General features: G+C 41.6%; 1 protein-coding gene across 29 annotated transcripts in view; it reads left to right on the top strand.

Moving 5' to 3' along the window:
* The window catches only part of LOC107222358 (basement membrane-specific heparan sulfate proteoglycan core protein), a 125,393-nt gene that overhangs the window by 82,677 nt on the left and 25,495 nt on the right, over positions 1 to 17,221 (top strand). For 17 of the 29 annotated variants that reach the window (XM_046736079.1, XM_046736083.1, XM_046736086.1 and 14 more), the window contains 8 exons: positions 805 to 909; positions 5,832 to 5,948; positions 8,355 to 8,585; positions 10,267 to 10,392; positions 10,950 to 11,069; positions 12,396 to 12,509; positions 13,686 to 13,793; positions 14,084 to 14,239. In XM_046736079.1, the coding sequence (XP_046592035.1) occupies positions 805 to 909; positions 5,832 to 5,948; positions 8,355 to 8,585; positions 10,267 to 10,392; positions 10,950 to 11,069; positions 12,396 to 12,509; positions 13,686 to 13,793; positions 14,084 to 14,239 (1,077 nt within the window). The remainder of the gene's footprint in view (positions 1 to 804; positions 910 to 5,831; positions 5,949 to 8,354; positions 8,586 to 10,266; positions 10,393 to 10,949; positions 11,070 to 12,395; positions 12,510 to 13,685; positions 13,794 to 14,083; positions 14,240 to 17,221) is intronic. The other 12 variants (XM_046736101.1, XM_046736098.1, XM_046736076.1 and 9 more) reach the window with 11 other exon arrangements.

The raw sequence follows: 17,221 nt of genomic DNA, 5'->3' as shown, positions 1-17,221 counted from the left end.
CAGTTGCGTACGGTCGTCGTATTGATAAGCATGCACCTAAACCCGATCGAAGCGGATGGGAAAAACTTTCCATCGACATTGATCGATTTTCTGCAGGAGCGTATGCCGATGGAAAACTTTGAGTGCAACATTTCGCAGAGCTAGCGAATTCCCCCCCCCCCCCCCCCCCCCTATAACCACGTTGAAAACTTTCATCAGGTTCGCTCAACGGAGTTTAAATTTTCCATTTCCTCGCGATGACCGGAACCTGAATATCCATCGGCTAAATATCGAATTCTCGTAACGATGTTTCAAATTCGTGACGAGATGTTTGCAGGACGCGGGGTAACGAACATGTCACATGTTAAATAAGTATTTAACGTGCGTTCGAAAAACTTTACAACAATACTAATCAACTTCCCCCGACACGCGCAATCATTCACACTTTCATTACGCAAACCCACCATAGTGTCAAACTATCTCGTGAAACGAATGAGCTTCGCTATAGTAAAAGCGCTTTGTCGTCTCAAAAACCCCATATCATATTATGTATACCGCTTCTGCTTCTGTACATACATCAACGCAAACCATGATAGAAATTCGAGGACGCCACGCGTCTGTTTGTGATTAACATAACGGCTTGTACACCTGTTTGTAGTAAAAAGAACAGTAACGGACCCCAAGTCCTCCCAACGTCCCACATAGCTGAAATATAGTGATAATTAACAAAAGTCAAAATCACACCCGTATGTCTAACCAAAACCCATAAAACCATCCCTCAACTCGGCCGACGTATAAAGAGTGCGAGTATGGTGTGTGGAGCAGGTTGTGCCGCCACGGAGTTTCGCTGTTCGGACGGTACTTGCATCGCTTACGACTTGCACTGCAACGGATACAAGGACTGCCCGGATAACTCCGACGAAGACTGCGGTAACTATTACTCATCCGTCATACCCACACTTCCCCAAACCCCGTAACACGCACCCCGCGACCCACACGCGACGGGCAGGTAGTGCCACCACCACCCCTCGGGACAATCCGCGTTCGCTACTCTTGAAGGAAATCAATATTACACTTCCTGCACAACATATTATCGCAAATTCCTCCTTTTCTCTATATCGTTAGTTCCTCCTCTGGTGTGAGGTGTAAGATCTTTACCGAGGGTTGGTGGTTTCTGCTTGACTGTCAAAAAGATCCCCTTTCAAATTACCATACTGAACAGAAAAGCCATTCATGACCATACATATAGTGGAAAGGATAACAATTGTTGATCATCGTTTCATTTAATTTTATTTATTATTTTCTGCATTCACGGCCATTCATCGATCATCACGTCACAGGCAATGCTTCTTGGGTCAACTTTTATAACGCGAAAGATCCGTACAAGTACGCTTCGCCGAAATTGATTGAACAGTTGCAGTCTTTAGCTCGGCTGCACAACTCCTCGATTCGTGAAGAATTGACCGCGATCTTTCCAATAATACTGTCCAGAATGAACGGTACAAAGTCTTATCGTCATAAAGTCATCCATAAAGATATCCCTCAAAATCAAACCACAACTGAAAGTAGTATAGACAGCTTTCCCACAACGACAACTCCTGCTACAACAACAATAACTACTGCTACTACAATTATTACTACCCCGATTTACTCAACCTGGTGGACTGATGGAAGTTACACCGGAAGCGATGAAAATGAAACTGATAAGAATGAAGTGGACGATGAAGTATTTACCAGTTCCGAAGCAACAGTAACATTACCAACTCAATCTAGCAGCAATAATCGTTCTTCAGAAGTTGAATTCATTAACTCGAATGAAATTTTCGTCCATCGAAAGGCTAGTACAACGAAGCCAGATAATCAAGCCTCCTTGGACAATGATTGGGAATATGTGCAATTTGTTTCCAAGGGAAGGCTCAGGAAGAAACCGAAGCTACGCCCAGCGGAGCGTAAATTGTTCAACGAACGGGTCAAGCAGTGCCGGATAAAATGCCTGAGAAATTGGGTTGGCAAAAAAGACAGAACAGATTATGAAGATAGCCTTGAAATGCAGCTTCAAATGAACAGGAATCGAAAGGTGATAGATTGTTTGGAAAATGCAAGAAATCGAACCAGCGAACAGAGCTGCTTCTGGGTCGATGGGATACTCAGGTCACAACGTCTCTCCTATCTGCCACAATACAGCGGCCGGAAACTAATTAATTCTGGTATCAGAAGTGGCAAGAAATCTAAGCATAAGAAACGAGTATCTCGCGGTGCGAAGGCAAATTTTTACCTGAAGAAATACAAAATATTGGAGGAATTCCCCGCCGGTATTGTTAAAGGTACCACTGCTACCAGTGCTGCTTCTAGCGTTACTTTCACCACGGAAAAGAGTGAAGACCGTAAAGCAGATCTTCGGAGCCACGAGTCGATCCGCGAACGTGGGGCATTGGAGGAAATGTACCGCAGGACTTGCAGGTTCAAGTGTGAGAAGTATTGGATGAAACTGTACGACGGAAAATCCGGTGAAAGTAGCAGTGAGCAAACTTCTGAAGAAGGGCTGACCAGCACTACGATTAAGCCGACGACACAGGATCCACTACCGTCCATCTCGGATGAAACGACTGAAGAGAATTTAACGGGGATTGATTCTGGGCTCGTTGATTCTTCAGAAAACAACAGCTCGGAGCGTTGGCTAGCTTCATCTAGCGAAAGAGAAATTTCTGATAATCGATCCAAAAAAGCCTCACGTGGATTTCACAAAAGTGGCAGGAAAAAAGTAAGTGCAGAATCCGGAGAGCTGATTGTATCGGAGGATGATAAAAAAAGGGCTTCAATAAAAGGAAAAGGCATCAGAGGCAACGGGAAATGTAATCGTAGACCAGGAAAGAATGTTCCAAAAATTTGTCGAACGAAAACGGAAACAACCTCAACCAAAACAACGTCCTTGACTTCTGCCGCCGTAACATCCGAAGAAGAACCATGCCCCCATGGTCAGCATTACTGCGATGGAGGAAAATGTGTGAAATACTCTCGCGTTTGTAACGGAAAACGTGACTGCGAGGACGGTACAGATGAAGAGTCTTGTGAATACTACTTGAATGTGATGAAGAATCGTGATTACGATTTAGGTGACTACGGAAGTGGTTGGACCAGTCCAGATGAAGGCCATGTCACAGATTTGAGAAATGACTTACCTTCGACCAGTGTAACTGCTGTAACTTCAATTATCAACTTTGACCATGAGTTCATAAAGTCCGATACATCAGAGAACGAATTGTCGAGCGGTGAAGACTCTCACGAAAACCTTGTCGACAACGGTGAGTTTAGTTTGAAGAAAGATCAGGTTGAAGCTGCTACCCAGACTTCAATGACGAATAGGCTCAACGGGAAAAAGTGTTCGGACAATTATCACCACTGTGCTGAAGGTATGTGTATCAACGACACGTTAGTTTGCAACGGGGTATTCGACTGTATGGACAAATCAGACGAAGCTGACTGCGAATACTTCAACAAGGAGATGAAGAACACTGATTATAAGGAAGACTACGATGGGAGTGGCGCGAATAGTGGCTACGATGAGGTGACAACGAGTAAAAGTGGGAACTTTCAGTCTACCACAGAAGTGAGTAAACGTCAAACTATTACCGAACTGCGCTCGACATCGAAGGAAGGAAAATCGGTCAAAACCACAACGGAAAGATCGATTTGGAACAGCTTTTTTCTTTTTGGAAATGGCGACGAGTCGAAAACAACAGAAGACGATTCCTCCAGTGTTTTAACTGCTGAACAGAAAACCACAACGGATTATGGTGATTCGGAGGACAATTCATCGTTTGAGAAACCGAATAACAGAGTCGTTGAGGATCCAAATGCTGAAAAGGCAGGTGAAATTTCTCAAGAACTATGGAGTACAACGGGTACCACGAAACCCGAGGTTAAGGACGAGAACCGACAACTTGAACTCGTTAATAATGCTTCAACAGAGATCTTAAGCACGACAGAATTCCCCTCTGATAATTCAACTGAGAAGGCAATAACCACTCACAAAACTGAAGGAAGCTCCGCTGAACAAGTGACCATGTCGAACATGCACTATAGCTCACAAAAAATTCTTACGGGACATGAAAATCGTCCGATAAGTACCTCTGCTAAACATGTCGCGACACTTGACCAAAGAACCACAACGACGAAACGTCCAAAAGAAAATTACTTTGCCTACAACATATCGTTCTCAAGGCCGAATACCAAAATATTCCGACGAAGACCATATTTCTCGAGAAATGTAAACTGTCATAATTATCCAAGGGACTTCAAGTTGTGTCAACGGTGGATGCGTCGTCAGCAGCAGATAAGAAGGCTTGAAGAGGAGAAGGAGCAAATACTCTTGGAGCAGCAGAGAGAACTGAACTTGCACCATAGTCAAACTGCGAACCGGTGGTCGCAGATATTGATAAAACAGAATGTGGACTTGGAGGACAAATTAAGAGGGTTAGACGAGTCAAGCCGGAACGACAAAAATGAGACAGTAAATTTTCGAGGAGGCTGGCCGGACCGAAATGACTGCGCCAGGAACAGCTATCGGTGCAAGAACGCAGAAAAATTGACTCAAGGTAGACCTTGCGAATTGTATAAGGAGGTGCAAATGTCCAGGCTTGCTGTACAGTTGAAAAGCTTGTGGGAAATTCGCGAACAAGATCTGTGTATTTAGTTATTCTGGCAAAACGCCGATATTTTCAATCGTAGTTGATCAATGTCGTCGTTCGAAGGAAGTTTATGGATCACATCTATTGGACATTTTTCGGGAAAATGTGACGTCCCATACTTTTTATGGTTTTCTCATAGATCCTTGAAAACGTGTTTGTGACGTCCCGCCAATGGGTTATCTTTACATCTCATTGTCATGTGACATTTCCATGTATGTACGTAATCATTCATCTCACGCATCATGTCGTAAGCATCACCTCATTACGCTGTACATATGTATCTGAAGAGTTTCCCAATTCGATTGGACTACGATATTCAATTCTCATCCAACATTGTGTCATCTCTGACAAGTCGTTGTGGCAAATCAGTTGTAGTCCATTAATTACAAGATATCACGACCAGTTTTGTCCATGAGTTAGTAGAAAAGAGCACTGAATTTTTGCGCCATATGATGATAGCTTCACTTCGCAGATCCATCGGAATTGGAATCTCTTCTTATTTCACCACGCCTGACACATTCCTTTTTGTCCATCAAACATTTCACCAAGTAATAAAACATGTAAACATGCGTCGTTCATTGTACATAGCTGTACTTGCACGTAAGCTGTACCAGTAAAGTGAGCGGACAATTGTATCTGAGGTGGATCAGCATCTCTTGGGATATAATTGTACAGTTCTCTTTAATACGATTATCAGATATCAGCGTAACGACTAGCGCTTCAAGTACTAGAGGTAGCTAAAATCGCGCTGTTGATCTCTGAGCGGGTAGTAAAAATCATTTGAATGAAATTCGAACGGTTTTTGTGCGCCTGTCGATAACCCAAGCTGCTTTCTGTGTGATCTCCTTGTGTATACCGGCAGACAAAACTAGCGACATTCTGTGTATGTCTGATCCACATACCGAACACGCCTTTATAATAGAAAGCCTCGCTTGGTGTGCAGCTGAACGAACGCCGTCGTCGTCGTCTCTTTCACTGTGCCCTGTCTGTGTGACTCGAACAATCATTTCTCACTGACAATGAGCAAGAAACAATGAAAATATGTTTGTTCGAGCGCTTGTACAATTAGAAGCGGGAAAATTATGCTGGTTCTTTTGTTTTTCATTATTTTCCCATCTGGTTTTTGGTTTTCCTGGTTGTCCCGGCTTACCGACGAACCTGTAGGTTGGGCTGACTGTCCCTCGATGGATTTCACCTGCGGAGATGGCTCTTGTGTCCCGAAAAGCTCGGTTTGCAACGGCATCGACGACTGCCCGCGGGCCGAAGACGAGCTTCACTGCGGTATACATACGTCCTTAAAATTTTTCAGCTATGCTATGAACCCTTTTCACGCATAATTAACCTCACTGCCTGCATACCGCCAATTGCTACATGCTACTTTCAACCAACTCCTGCTCGCCAGCGATGTCTGCGCCACGATTTTCTACCTCACGCAGGATCGCAAGGTTCTCAACTGACGATTGGACTGTGGATGAACTTGTTTCATTTTTTCTAACAAAACGGAAGTAAGACGACCGGATAGATAGCCTTCCTTGGCGTGTTTCTCCGTTACACTAATCTGTTCACCATTCTCTTTCTGTCGCACCGCTTTACGCATCTACTTGTTTACACACGGTGAAAAATAACACGGAGCTTTTTGTACACCATTAACACAAATCCGAATAAATGGTGAGAAGAAATTGCTACTTGCTGCAACGTTCCCGTCTTAGCTGAAATAAAATCGATTCAGGTACAGACAACGTTTCGTGTCCCAAAGTATCGCACCTGATTTTCTCAGCCTTCTACCTTTGAGCAATTTCTTGAATGTTTATCTGCATCGTTCTATCAAGTATTCACCGAGTCAGTTACGCACGTCTTGTGAATTTTGTATTATTATGTTTATGTACATAAATGCGTTACCTCGCAGTAGATGCTTGCCGAAAAGAATCCAGCATCAAGGAAAACCAAATAAGAACAAACTGAAATTGCAGATCCTGTGATTGAGCATGTTGTGATTCAAGTCGAAGGACGAACAATAATTGCGAAGCTGGATTCTTTGTAATACAAAACGACGCCCTCATTTTTTACAATTCTAAAACACTTATTATCCCGCATCTGTGTATATATTCACCCACTTAACCATTTACTCGTTCTTCTATATGCGATACGATCCCGATTGGCACTCGTTTATTATAAATCTGATTGTAAACCACTTATTACATATAAATATGTTTACACCTACGCATCATACTCCGGTAGAGCCATAAATAAAACCTGATGTAATTGTGGTGTGTGCAAATTGAAACGCATGCATCGTGAATGAGTTCATCGCCTCGAGGTCGGTCACGCCCACGTTTGATCTTGGAAAAAGCTTAAGGCTATTTGATCACTCGACAAATACTGCGTGACGAATAATGTTCGTTAAGAAATAAAATTTAAACATAAAACCATCAATCGAGACCTTAAAAAATTGAGAGAGCCGTAAAAAAAATCTACGCAGCATAAGGGCATCAAACAAAATACAATTGTTCTGCAAAAGAACAAAAATTGACGGTACACCAGTTTTTTCCCCCCTTATTTCGTTCATACGATACCATATTGGCATGAATTCTCGAATCAGTTTGAAATTGACCACCTTGTGCTGTGTTGATGTAATGTAACTTGCCAGCGATAATTGTTATAAATAATTCAATTAATATACAGCGTAAATAAATTGTTCATCTAAATATGATATGTAAATATGCCCGTAAACCTTCAATTTGCATCTACTCAACTGAAGTTTACGTATCCGTTTATGTGTAATGCACATACTTTATGAAATCATGCTTAAGGATCTTGATTTCTGAGTCCTCGAATAAACTCGCAACACGTTTTCTCACACGCCTTGCAGTAACTATTTAGGTACACATTTTTCTCGACACCCTGTCGACGCATATATCATACCTATTATACTAATTTAAAAAACTTGTGTATTCATAATGTGTATTAGGTGTACGAATGTGTGTGCCATTTTAAATAATTTATTCTACTTTAGCTATGGCAAGTATACGGATACTTGTCTCCTCCTTTCTTTGTGCAAGCCACACTTTTACATCACTCAAGTCACTTGTCCTGCAAAAATTTATACCTCTTCTTACCTGATTCGATTAGATGACGAGGTAATGTGCACGCAATTAAATCAGATTCCAAGCAATCGATAGCCTGCCTCTTGTAGTTTGATTTCGCACGTTCAAGCTGGGAACGTTTCTCTGCCCCCGCATTTTCCGCCTAGGCATGTAGGCCTATCTGCCTACGTCCTCCACACATATGTGCCTGATATTTTTCAGTCAGTAACCGTCATTTTAGTTACTATCTACATTCTGTCTGTGATTCAAACGAAAGCTCGAAGCTGGATGGAAGTGGAAAGATTTCCTCAACGTCACGGCCACTTCGAGCATTCGGTCAATTTTACTCTGACTTTTCCTCTACTCCAAGTCGTCTTCCTCCTCGTCCTTCTCCTCTTCCCTCTTCATTTCGTGTTCAGCTTGGCTTCATTCCTCACGGAAATTTGCACTCGCTATATATTTGTTTCTCAAACGAGATTTAACAACCTGTCCAGTACACGTAACTAATGACCATACAACCATACAACCATATGACCATGTAACATTATAAATGTTTGTACGTGCTTTCGCTTTATTCGTATTTCCGCAAAATCCGTCAACGCAGTGAGACCATGCACCGATTCGGAGTTCAGATGCGTCAAGGATGGTAAATGCATCAGCGCTGCGTACAGGTGCGATTCGACTAACGACTGCTCAGACCGCAGCGACGAGGAGGGCTGCCCCCTGAAGAGCGAAAACGGGACTGGAATCGGGACCGGAAAACGTCCCGGAAGTGGAGGGTTGGACCGAACTACAGAGAGGAACTTCGTCCCTGAGGGCGAAACCGAAACGACTAGTATGCTTTTTGTGTCTCGTTGCTTTACATATACTAATTGTGTCATTGTGCTAACTTAACGAGTTCCCAGTTACCGCCTAACAGCATTTCGAACACTCGCCCATGAAATCATTTTTACAACGCACATTGATGGATTCTTCCATGAAGAATTTCTAGAGGGGAAATTTTACAGACTTCCAAATTATGTACATCAGCGACGATTATCAAACAAGGAGAATACCCATATTCAGATTTTCGCACTCGTGAAACACGCACGGAAAGAACTGTAATGTAGATTTTTCATCTTTTGTGGTGAATACACGAATAGCATTTCTTTGGAGTTAAATTACTAACCCTTACTATTGGTTTTCTAACTCTTATCATCGGATTTGTAAATCTTTCCACAGTTGCTGTAGATTTAACTCCAAAAAAGTGCTGTTCGTACATTCACCACATGACATGTAAAATCTACAACATTTTTTTTCCGTGCGATTACTTACACGTGGTGACTTTGAACCGAAATATTTTCACATTGAAATTTTGTTACGATAATTCGTTGCACGACGAAAAATGTCGGCTAAAGATGGGTGTTCTCGTTTATCGTCGACAGCAATGATATAAGTAATTTTGCTAATTTCCGATCAGAATTTATTACTCAAGTATGTAAATCGTTAACACAAGTTTTCAGTTTGTGAAGATAGTTCATTGTGTCACGCTAACTCGTGCGGTATTCGTATAAGCTGAAATTATCCTTCCCCCCTCTCCCAAGGTTTGTTTTACCTCCAATTACCTTTACGATGACTGTCGTCAGCCTAATTGTGCTTTATGTGTCTAAAGCGCTTGAACAAGTCCCAACGTATTCGATGTCAAAATCTGAATATTCCTGTTTCCCCCATGATCAAATATACCGAACTGCGGTGATGGTGCGTCGTTGTCTATCACTTTAGAATTCATCAGTGCTGAATATATTACTGTTGTATCAGAAAATGGACTCGAAAGCCCAGACAGCGACTCGCCTTCTCAGCTCGTCCGTTCGTCCTTGGTATTCGAGCTCTCGGGTCCCAGAAGTCTTATTCCGGGCTTGTGTCCGAAACGTCACAATAAAACGGCGGTAAAACAGATAAAGTTCAATGTTTTTGGATAAGTTAGTATCTTGTACGCTTACGTCATCCTTTTCGGTAGATTTAACACAACCTCAAAATGTATTCTTGGTTTCTTTCAAAGCGCAGCTAACTGACAATGAAACATGTTACACACTCATCACGATGGAAAAACGTCCACAGAATAAAGTGTTGACTGAAATACAACGTGATGAAACATCCTCAGGATGACAAATTGCAAGTGACAACCTTGGAAGATTTTGTTATGGATCGATTAGAAAAGCTGATCCATATTTGAAAACCTATTTCGGTGGTGAAAAAATAATGATCGTATATCGATTATAGTCTTTAAAGTATCTGAAAAAATTTCGAGGTTATGTAACTTTCTCCGAAGAGATATCCTTAGTACATGAAAATACTACCTAGCCCAAAAACAGACCATCTATCTACCCTATTGACTCTAGTTTCACAAATACGTAAGGGAGAAATTTCAGAATGCATATAGACCTCGGGATAATGCGATAACGGCCGGTAGGATTAAACGCCTAATTAACATCGAAAACGGGGAGTATTTGTCAGTATTTTCTGGTTCGAATTCTCAGATATCGGAGTACGAGAATGCGACCCGAAGACCGAATTTCGCTGCAGGAATGGCCAGTGCATCTTAGCTCGTAGGGAGTGCGATAATCTTCCTGACTGCTACGATGGCTCAGATGAATATAACTGCGGTAAGAGCTTCAAGCTCCCATCTCCCATCCCTGAGCTTTCGTTCTTCGTTCCCAACCCACAAAATATATCGGTAACAAATCTGATGGGAAAATTCTTGATTGAACTGTCGTGAAGAGCTTGGAAAAAAAAATGTTACCAATTGAACGTCGTTGTTCGATTTATTTTGCGTTTTTTTTTTTCTTTTCCATGTTATCTAAATGAATATTCATTCTTAGTTTCCAGAAACGTTTTAATTTTGGTATTTCAACAAATACCGAACGAAAAATTTCTGTAGAGCTTCTTATCAAGTTTCCAAAACCGTTCGAATTCTCCGGTTTCTAGGAATCAGGATAAACTCAGATATAATCATCTAGTCTACGAATAAAACGTCCAAGTTTTCTAAACATTTGTTCAAAAGTAGCAAAAAAGTTTTTTCCACCGTAATGGAGTCGCGTGTTCCTTTTACGTATGCCAGACTTCCACCTGTTGCTCCGACTCTCCCATCACTCCCGTGATTTTCCCCGGTGCCAGGGGCGCCTAGTAAAACCGAGCTTTGTGTGAGCTTTGTCTGTGTTTGTGCGCAAAGGGATCTGCTCACTGGACCAATGGAAGTGTGGAAGCTCGGAATGCATACCGGAGAACGGAAGGTGCGACGGTGTTACCCAGTGCGTCGATGGCTCCGATGAGCTGGACTGCGGTAACTAGTGCTAAACGTGCTTGCTTCGTCTTTCCCTGCCCTGCCGTGTTCGTGCCGCCATGTGACTGTCTTGATTTCCGCAGCTTCGTTACTATGAGCCCATGAGCGTTCCAAGTGCGAATCAGAGTCCAACAGTGTCTGCCCTCTTTTTTAAAAACGAACCCCCTTACCACTATACACGCACGTTCATTACACCCATTCTATACCCTGTTACGATCAGTCTGTATTTTCTTGCATTCGTCTATTTTTCAAACTCTGCTAATGATTGATGTTACGTACCTTTATATCTACACCAAGTACCCTTTTCTTTTACAATGGATTGGAGCTGTGCCGGATGTTTATGTCCCTTTTGACGCGGTCATTGTAAGAGTCTTTTGCACAAAATACAGGATTTTCCGATAGTTTTGTCCCTTGTGTTAAACATGTATGTACGGGTATAGATTTCTGAATTCCACTTTGTACTTAATTACCTATACTTTCTTGGCTAACTTCTTTCAATCGCGTGTAATCCAGTTACACATGTTAACGATCCGGTGATCCAATTACCCAATAATCTTGTAGACTACAGTTTTGCTTCACTCGCTGTTTACCGTTCAGAATGGTCTACGGTGACTGTCGGAACAACACGGTTTCGGTTACACCTACTTGTCCCTGAGTGATATTTCAGAGTTTGGAAATCAAACTCCTTCATCTCTCGAGGATTTTCTCTTTTAGAGAAAATATAACAAAAGATTTTTACTGATAAACATGTCTCGGATATCAGAGATAGCTCAGTTCTTCACACTTTTTTGTTCTCCTGAGGGGTAGAATCGCTTAAAGCAATTTTGGAAATTATTGGTCTTCGGTTAGCTCGAAAAATTGGTGGAAAACGCAAAAAAGATGTATTTCAGCTACGCAGTAACATGTTAACCTGACAGTCAACCACTAGCATGTACCGAAAACGCTTCCATTGATATTTCGAACTTCTCTAAAAAACCGCTCAAGCAAAATTGCAACCTCATACGATGTCCGAAAACTTACGAACGATTTCATTGTTCACGAACGAGAGGCAAAGATATTGTGAAATACGACTTGCTTACTCCAAAATCCTCTCAACATTCGATCCTCAAACAGATTTGCCAACAACTAACGATGACCGATCTTGAATGTTTCAACACCGTTGGTATTCAGCAAATATTCTTAAAGATACTCGCGTAATTCTGTGTAACATAGCATGTCTGTGGTCCTAGTCGTAATCCGAGATGGAAGGGCAGGGATAGGAATAACGGAGCAATATTTGTCGGTCGACGATTAGGCGGCTCAAACTAAATTGGTTGTCAATTGTAGTATTCGACTGTCCGGCGGGAACGTTCAAATGCGACAACGGCGTATGTCTGGATGGGCCTAAGTTTTGCGACGGCGAACCGGATTGTCCCGACGGATCCGACGAGAAGAACTGCCGTATGATAATTGTTGAAATTGAAAATCTAGCTTCTTTTGCCTGCAGTTGTTTGGCTCGCATTTTTACCTCGCAATCAGTCTTCTGGCTCTTGCAATGTACATACAAACCTTAAGAGTCGCCTCCCTTTACTTGCTGTAATTTACTCTGCCGCCAGTATGTTTTGTGTTTCACTACACAATTACACCTATCGCTCTCTTAGCTGACACTCTAACGTTTTCTCGTCCGTATTGTTCGGCCGAACTTTTGCATCGTTTACTAAACCGCGTGTATCGATATCGTCTAACCCCAGTTCCGTATCTGCGTCGATACTCCAGAGGCGTATCATAGATTATGTACTTACTGTTGAGGAATGCTTCTTGTATAACGTGAACTTTAAAGTTTTCACGATCATTAACTTGACTGAAGCGAGTTCTTATTAATTATATAACCTGCAAAACGAATGAGTTTGAAGATGATTGATAACATTAAACTGAAAACTGAATTAAGATGAATAACAGAGCGCTTTTTTCTATCGTTGCTGAGGTGGAAATATTAGCGTTCGAAATCATCTTCATTCGGCAAAATTGCACTCAAAACTTTGGCCTTAATCGTTTTCGTCTATTTTACTCTTTCAGCACAGGTTGCCTGTTTATTACTAACATATTTTTTGACCGTTTTTTCTACGTCTTTTATACGTATAGGTATATATATGTATATATAAATATTACATCTTGGTATTTACTTATTTTTACTTACAGCTGAGTGTGTATATATTATAATTGTAGGTATATACATACCTATGCACCTGTACATCAATCGTTTGATGTAACGTTGCATAATATTATTGTTATTATATAAATTTCTGTACATATACCCCTTTTCTCATAAAAACGTCTGTTTATATCGTGTGAATATCTACGTCCATTACCGCAAATGGAATTGCATGAGATAATTAACGACACGTACGCGTAAAATCTCGCATCGCATGACGCACGTGTGTCCAAATGTAAAAGAACAAGTAACGATTTCTGGTTCAAATTCATGCAGAGACAGATTAGCCGTGCACGTTTTGACGCGACGCCTTTACTCGTACGTGTCGCCTGAGTTTATTTCCTCGCTGATCTTTCTTGACAAACCTCATGCTAAATAGGGTTTCGGTATGATTTGGAGACCTCATCAGATTCTCTGAATTCTAGCCTGCCCTGCCGGCAAGTGGCCGTGTGCAAACGGAAACTGCATTTATCAGAAATTCCGATGCGACGGGCACACGGACTGTCACGACGGAAGTGACGAGATTAACTGCCGTAAGATTTCCCAAACCGTTTTTCACATCACTCGTAGAGACTCGATAAGCTCACGTAGAGGAGCGATTTCCCGGTGAAATCACCTCAGGGTGGCTTTATTAACTACTCCCAAGCAAGCCGTTATATATCTCAATATGATTTGCGATAACTGCCTTACAATCAGTTCAGTTCAATGTAAGTTGGTTATCAGCCACCCTGGGTCCGATGTATATATGTACAGCTACGTAGCGAAACAGCAGAAAGTCGCTACCGCAATTGAAAATCTAATCGGTTTTTTCGACTTTGCGCAGAGGACACTTTGAGACCGACTCGACCACCGAGTCCACCTTCTTGTACGCAAGATGAATTCCAGTGCGGCAGTGGAGAGTGCGTTCCGAGAACCGCCTTCTGTGACAGCGTTACCGACTGCAGGGACGCCAGCGACGAACTTAACTGTCCGACACAGGGTGAGTTTGACAATTTTGGCAGGCCGTTTTCGGAATTTTTTACACATTCGATCATGTAAGTTCACCTCCTAATCTGTCGCGTTCACGAAACACTTGTCCCATAGATTTGTACAAGGGATGTTGTCGAACAATGCCTTGGAAACGTGGATTTAACGTGTTACTTAAGCTGGAACAGACGCTGTGCTTTAAAGTTGTAACTCGCCATCAATTTTTCCAATTTCCTTACCATGCCTGCAGGCTACTTTCGAATCCGGACACGAGCGATTTTTATTCGCAGTTCAAACAGCGTACAGACATTAATGTTCAAATCCTCATTCTAAGGGCATACGAAACAGTTCCCTGTTAGTCAGCACCGCACGTCTGCGTTGAAGTATTCATAGATGGGCAAGAGCAAGAGATCAATATAAAACAGACGAACACCTTATAGAAGCGTTACATTTGATTACCTATAGAATCTTGAAAGTATCCCGAACACTGTCAACAACCAGCCGGAGATAACCACGGTGTTGGAAATGTCGCAAATTGTTGTCGTATGTATTTGAACGACGCTTTTCTTTCTCGTTTCATCTCGCGTCTGAGAATTCTGACAAAACTTCCATCTCAACTGTGATCATCTCTGATTTTATTCCAATTTATATCCCCAAATTTCATGTGGTTCCGAACCCTTTCACGGTTTTCCAAGAGATTTCACAACAGATTTTTACCAGATTTTTACCAAATTTTTTCAGAGTTCCAATTAGAAAAAAAAACATCATTGTAAAATTTGTCAGAGAAATTCCAAAAAAATTACTATTTTTCGGCTTCAAAATTTTCTGAACAACTTTTGAAATAGCGTTAGTATTACGTGGAGGTAATCAGAATACAATAAGAAGTAATCAGAGTCTTTCGTTAAATACATCGTAATTCGGTAAGAACGTAAAATAGTCTCGATCAGTTTTTCCATAAAAGATCGCGATGGATTATAAGACAAATTGTCGTTGAAACGGGAATGTGGGGGAACGATCGGAAACGAGAACGAGGAACGGATAACACTATGGTTCAGATTGGGTTACTTCTAGGTGTAGAAGCTTTGGATAAGACCTCTTCTGCTGAGAGGCCGCCAGAGAGAACGACATTAGCGACCGTTCCCGTATCTTCGAGGAGTTGTGCCGCGGGTGACTTTGTTTGCGATGACGGTGCTTGCATCCCCGCGGCTCACCACTGCGACCATTTCTACGACTGTCGTGATTTTACCGACGAACAATACTGCTTCGGTCAGGCAGGCTCGTTCCATAGTCAGACTCCGATCATTTATTCATTCTTTCAATTACCCATCACCGCCAAGGGGCTTGATTCGAAGATTTCATAACTCGCGTTGCACTGGAACTTCGACACAATTGATACGTTTTTAGGTTAGGCAGTATCTTCGCAATCTACGCCACCATTTCAGCCGAGGTAACCTAACCTCGAAATTGATTTTCGGCTGTTCCAAACTCGTGAACTTGATTATCATTACTTTTAAACTTTCGATATTGATTTTCAAACATAATTGCGAAATCGCTTCATCGTAAGTGATCCCTGAGAACTCAAATATTCCAGCTTCCGTCTGAAACCTACGTCAGATTTTAGCAGCAATTATTTTCATCTTATTTGGGGGATTTTTCACCAGTCCACAGAATAGACTGTTAAATAAATCCATTGAAATTTCTATTATGTATACACTCGTTTCGCTTTTCGATTAGCGAGATTATGTGACGCGAAAAATGGACACAAGTGTATTACCCAACCCAAAAACATTGAGCTCTATCGATGATGCCGTTTCCCTGTAACGCAAGTAATAAAATTTTCGAATACGGCCCAAGGCACTTACACCTACACATACAATTAAAACGCGGCATTCCGGTTCAACTCAACCTCACCCAAGCGCATTTCTGAATCAAGATTTTATTCAAATGAAAACCAATCCTAGCATTTTACAGGAGTGGACATTATTTTCAATCCGTGAATTACACGAGTTCCATTTATATTTGGCTCGAATTTGAGGTTAAAAATTTTACACTTGCATATATAATGACTGAATTTTATCAAGCGGAAATAAAATGCCTTCTGCTTGGACCTCAACTTCCGAAGTAACAAATTGACCGAAAAAGATCAGACATCGAAAAATTCACGTATTAGACGCAAATTTACGTGCCGAGAAGTTCACCCAGGGAAAAAAAAATTAATTCGAGATGAAGGACGAATGAAGGTGAGCAACGGTGGGTGAGTTTTGAGCCGAGCTAGAGTGCCAAATTTACGAACAGAGCTCGTTACCTGTCACAATATCAGTCGGTGTTAGCTGTCGAATACATTGTATATAGATACAAGTTTTATGTTTAGGTTTGTAAGGTATTATACGCTTGACTTTCAGTAGCCAGTTGATCGACTTTAATATGCAATGCAATTTTACATGATTAGACGATTAAAAACTTCAGCCAACGAACCAACGATAAACCGTGCACCTCGTATACATTGTATTTCAGGGTAACTAAACCAATGCGACGTACCAATTTATCACTGATTGATCGATTAACGTTAATTAATTGGTCGGTTAATTGGCTGGTCATTCGACGGTTTGATCGATAGTGCATCTCTGCCTGCAGTATCGCCGTTACATTCGTAGTCAATATGTAAAATGCGTTAATACACTGTTCTATACATCGTAGCTAGACTATTTTCCCCTAAATCATTTGATGAAAGAATAGCGAGATCCGCTCGTCACTGCCAAAGTTACAAACGCGGAACTACAATTTTATGACACATCGGTATTTCATGGCGAACGAGCGAACCTCGCTGCGGTATGAAAAAATTCAACCAACACCTTGAGTCTTTGTCAAACTTTGCATCTCACTCTCGAGCTAGTTTTCTCCCCAATGATTTTTTGGAACGTACCTTTCACAAATTCCTCCGATCGTTCACGATAAATTGATCCCTGAACATTCGTTTCCACCGTTGGCCAAAACA

This window comes from Neodiprion lecontei, chromosome 4 (assembly GCF_021901455.1).
Source record: "Neodiprion lecontei isolate iyNeoLeco1 chromosome 4, iyNeoLeco1.1, whole genome shotgun sequence".
Lineage (NCBI taxonomy): Eukaryota > Metazoa > Arthropoda > Insecta > Hymenoptera > Diprionidae > Neodiprion > Neodiprion lecontei.
This window is presented reverse-complemented; position numbering and strand designations above follow the sequence as displayed.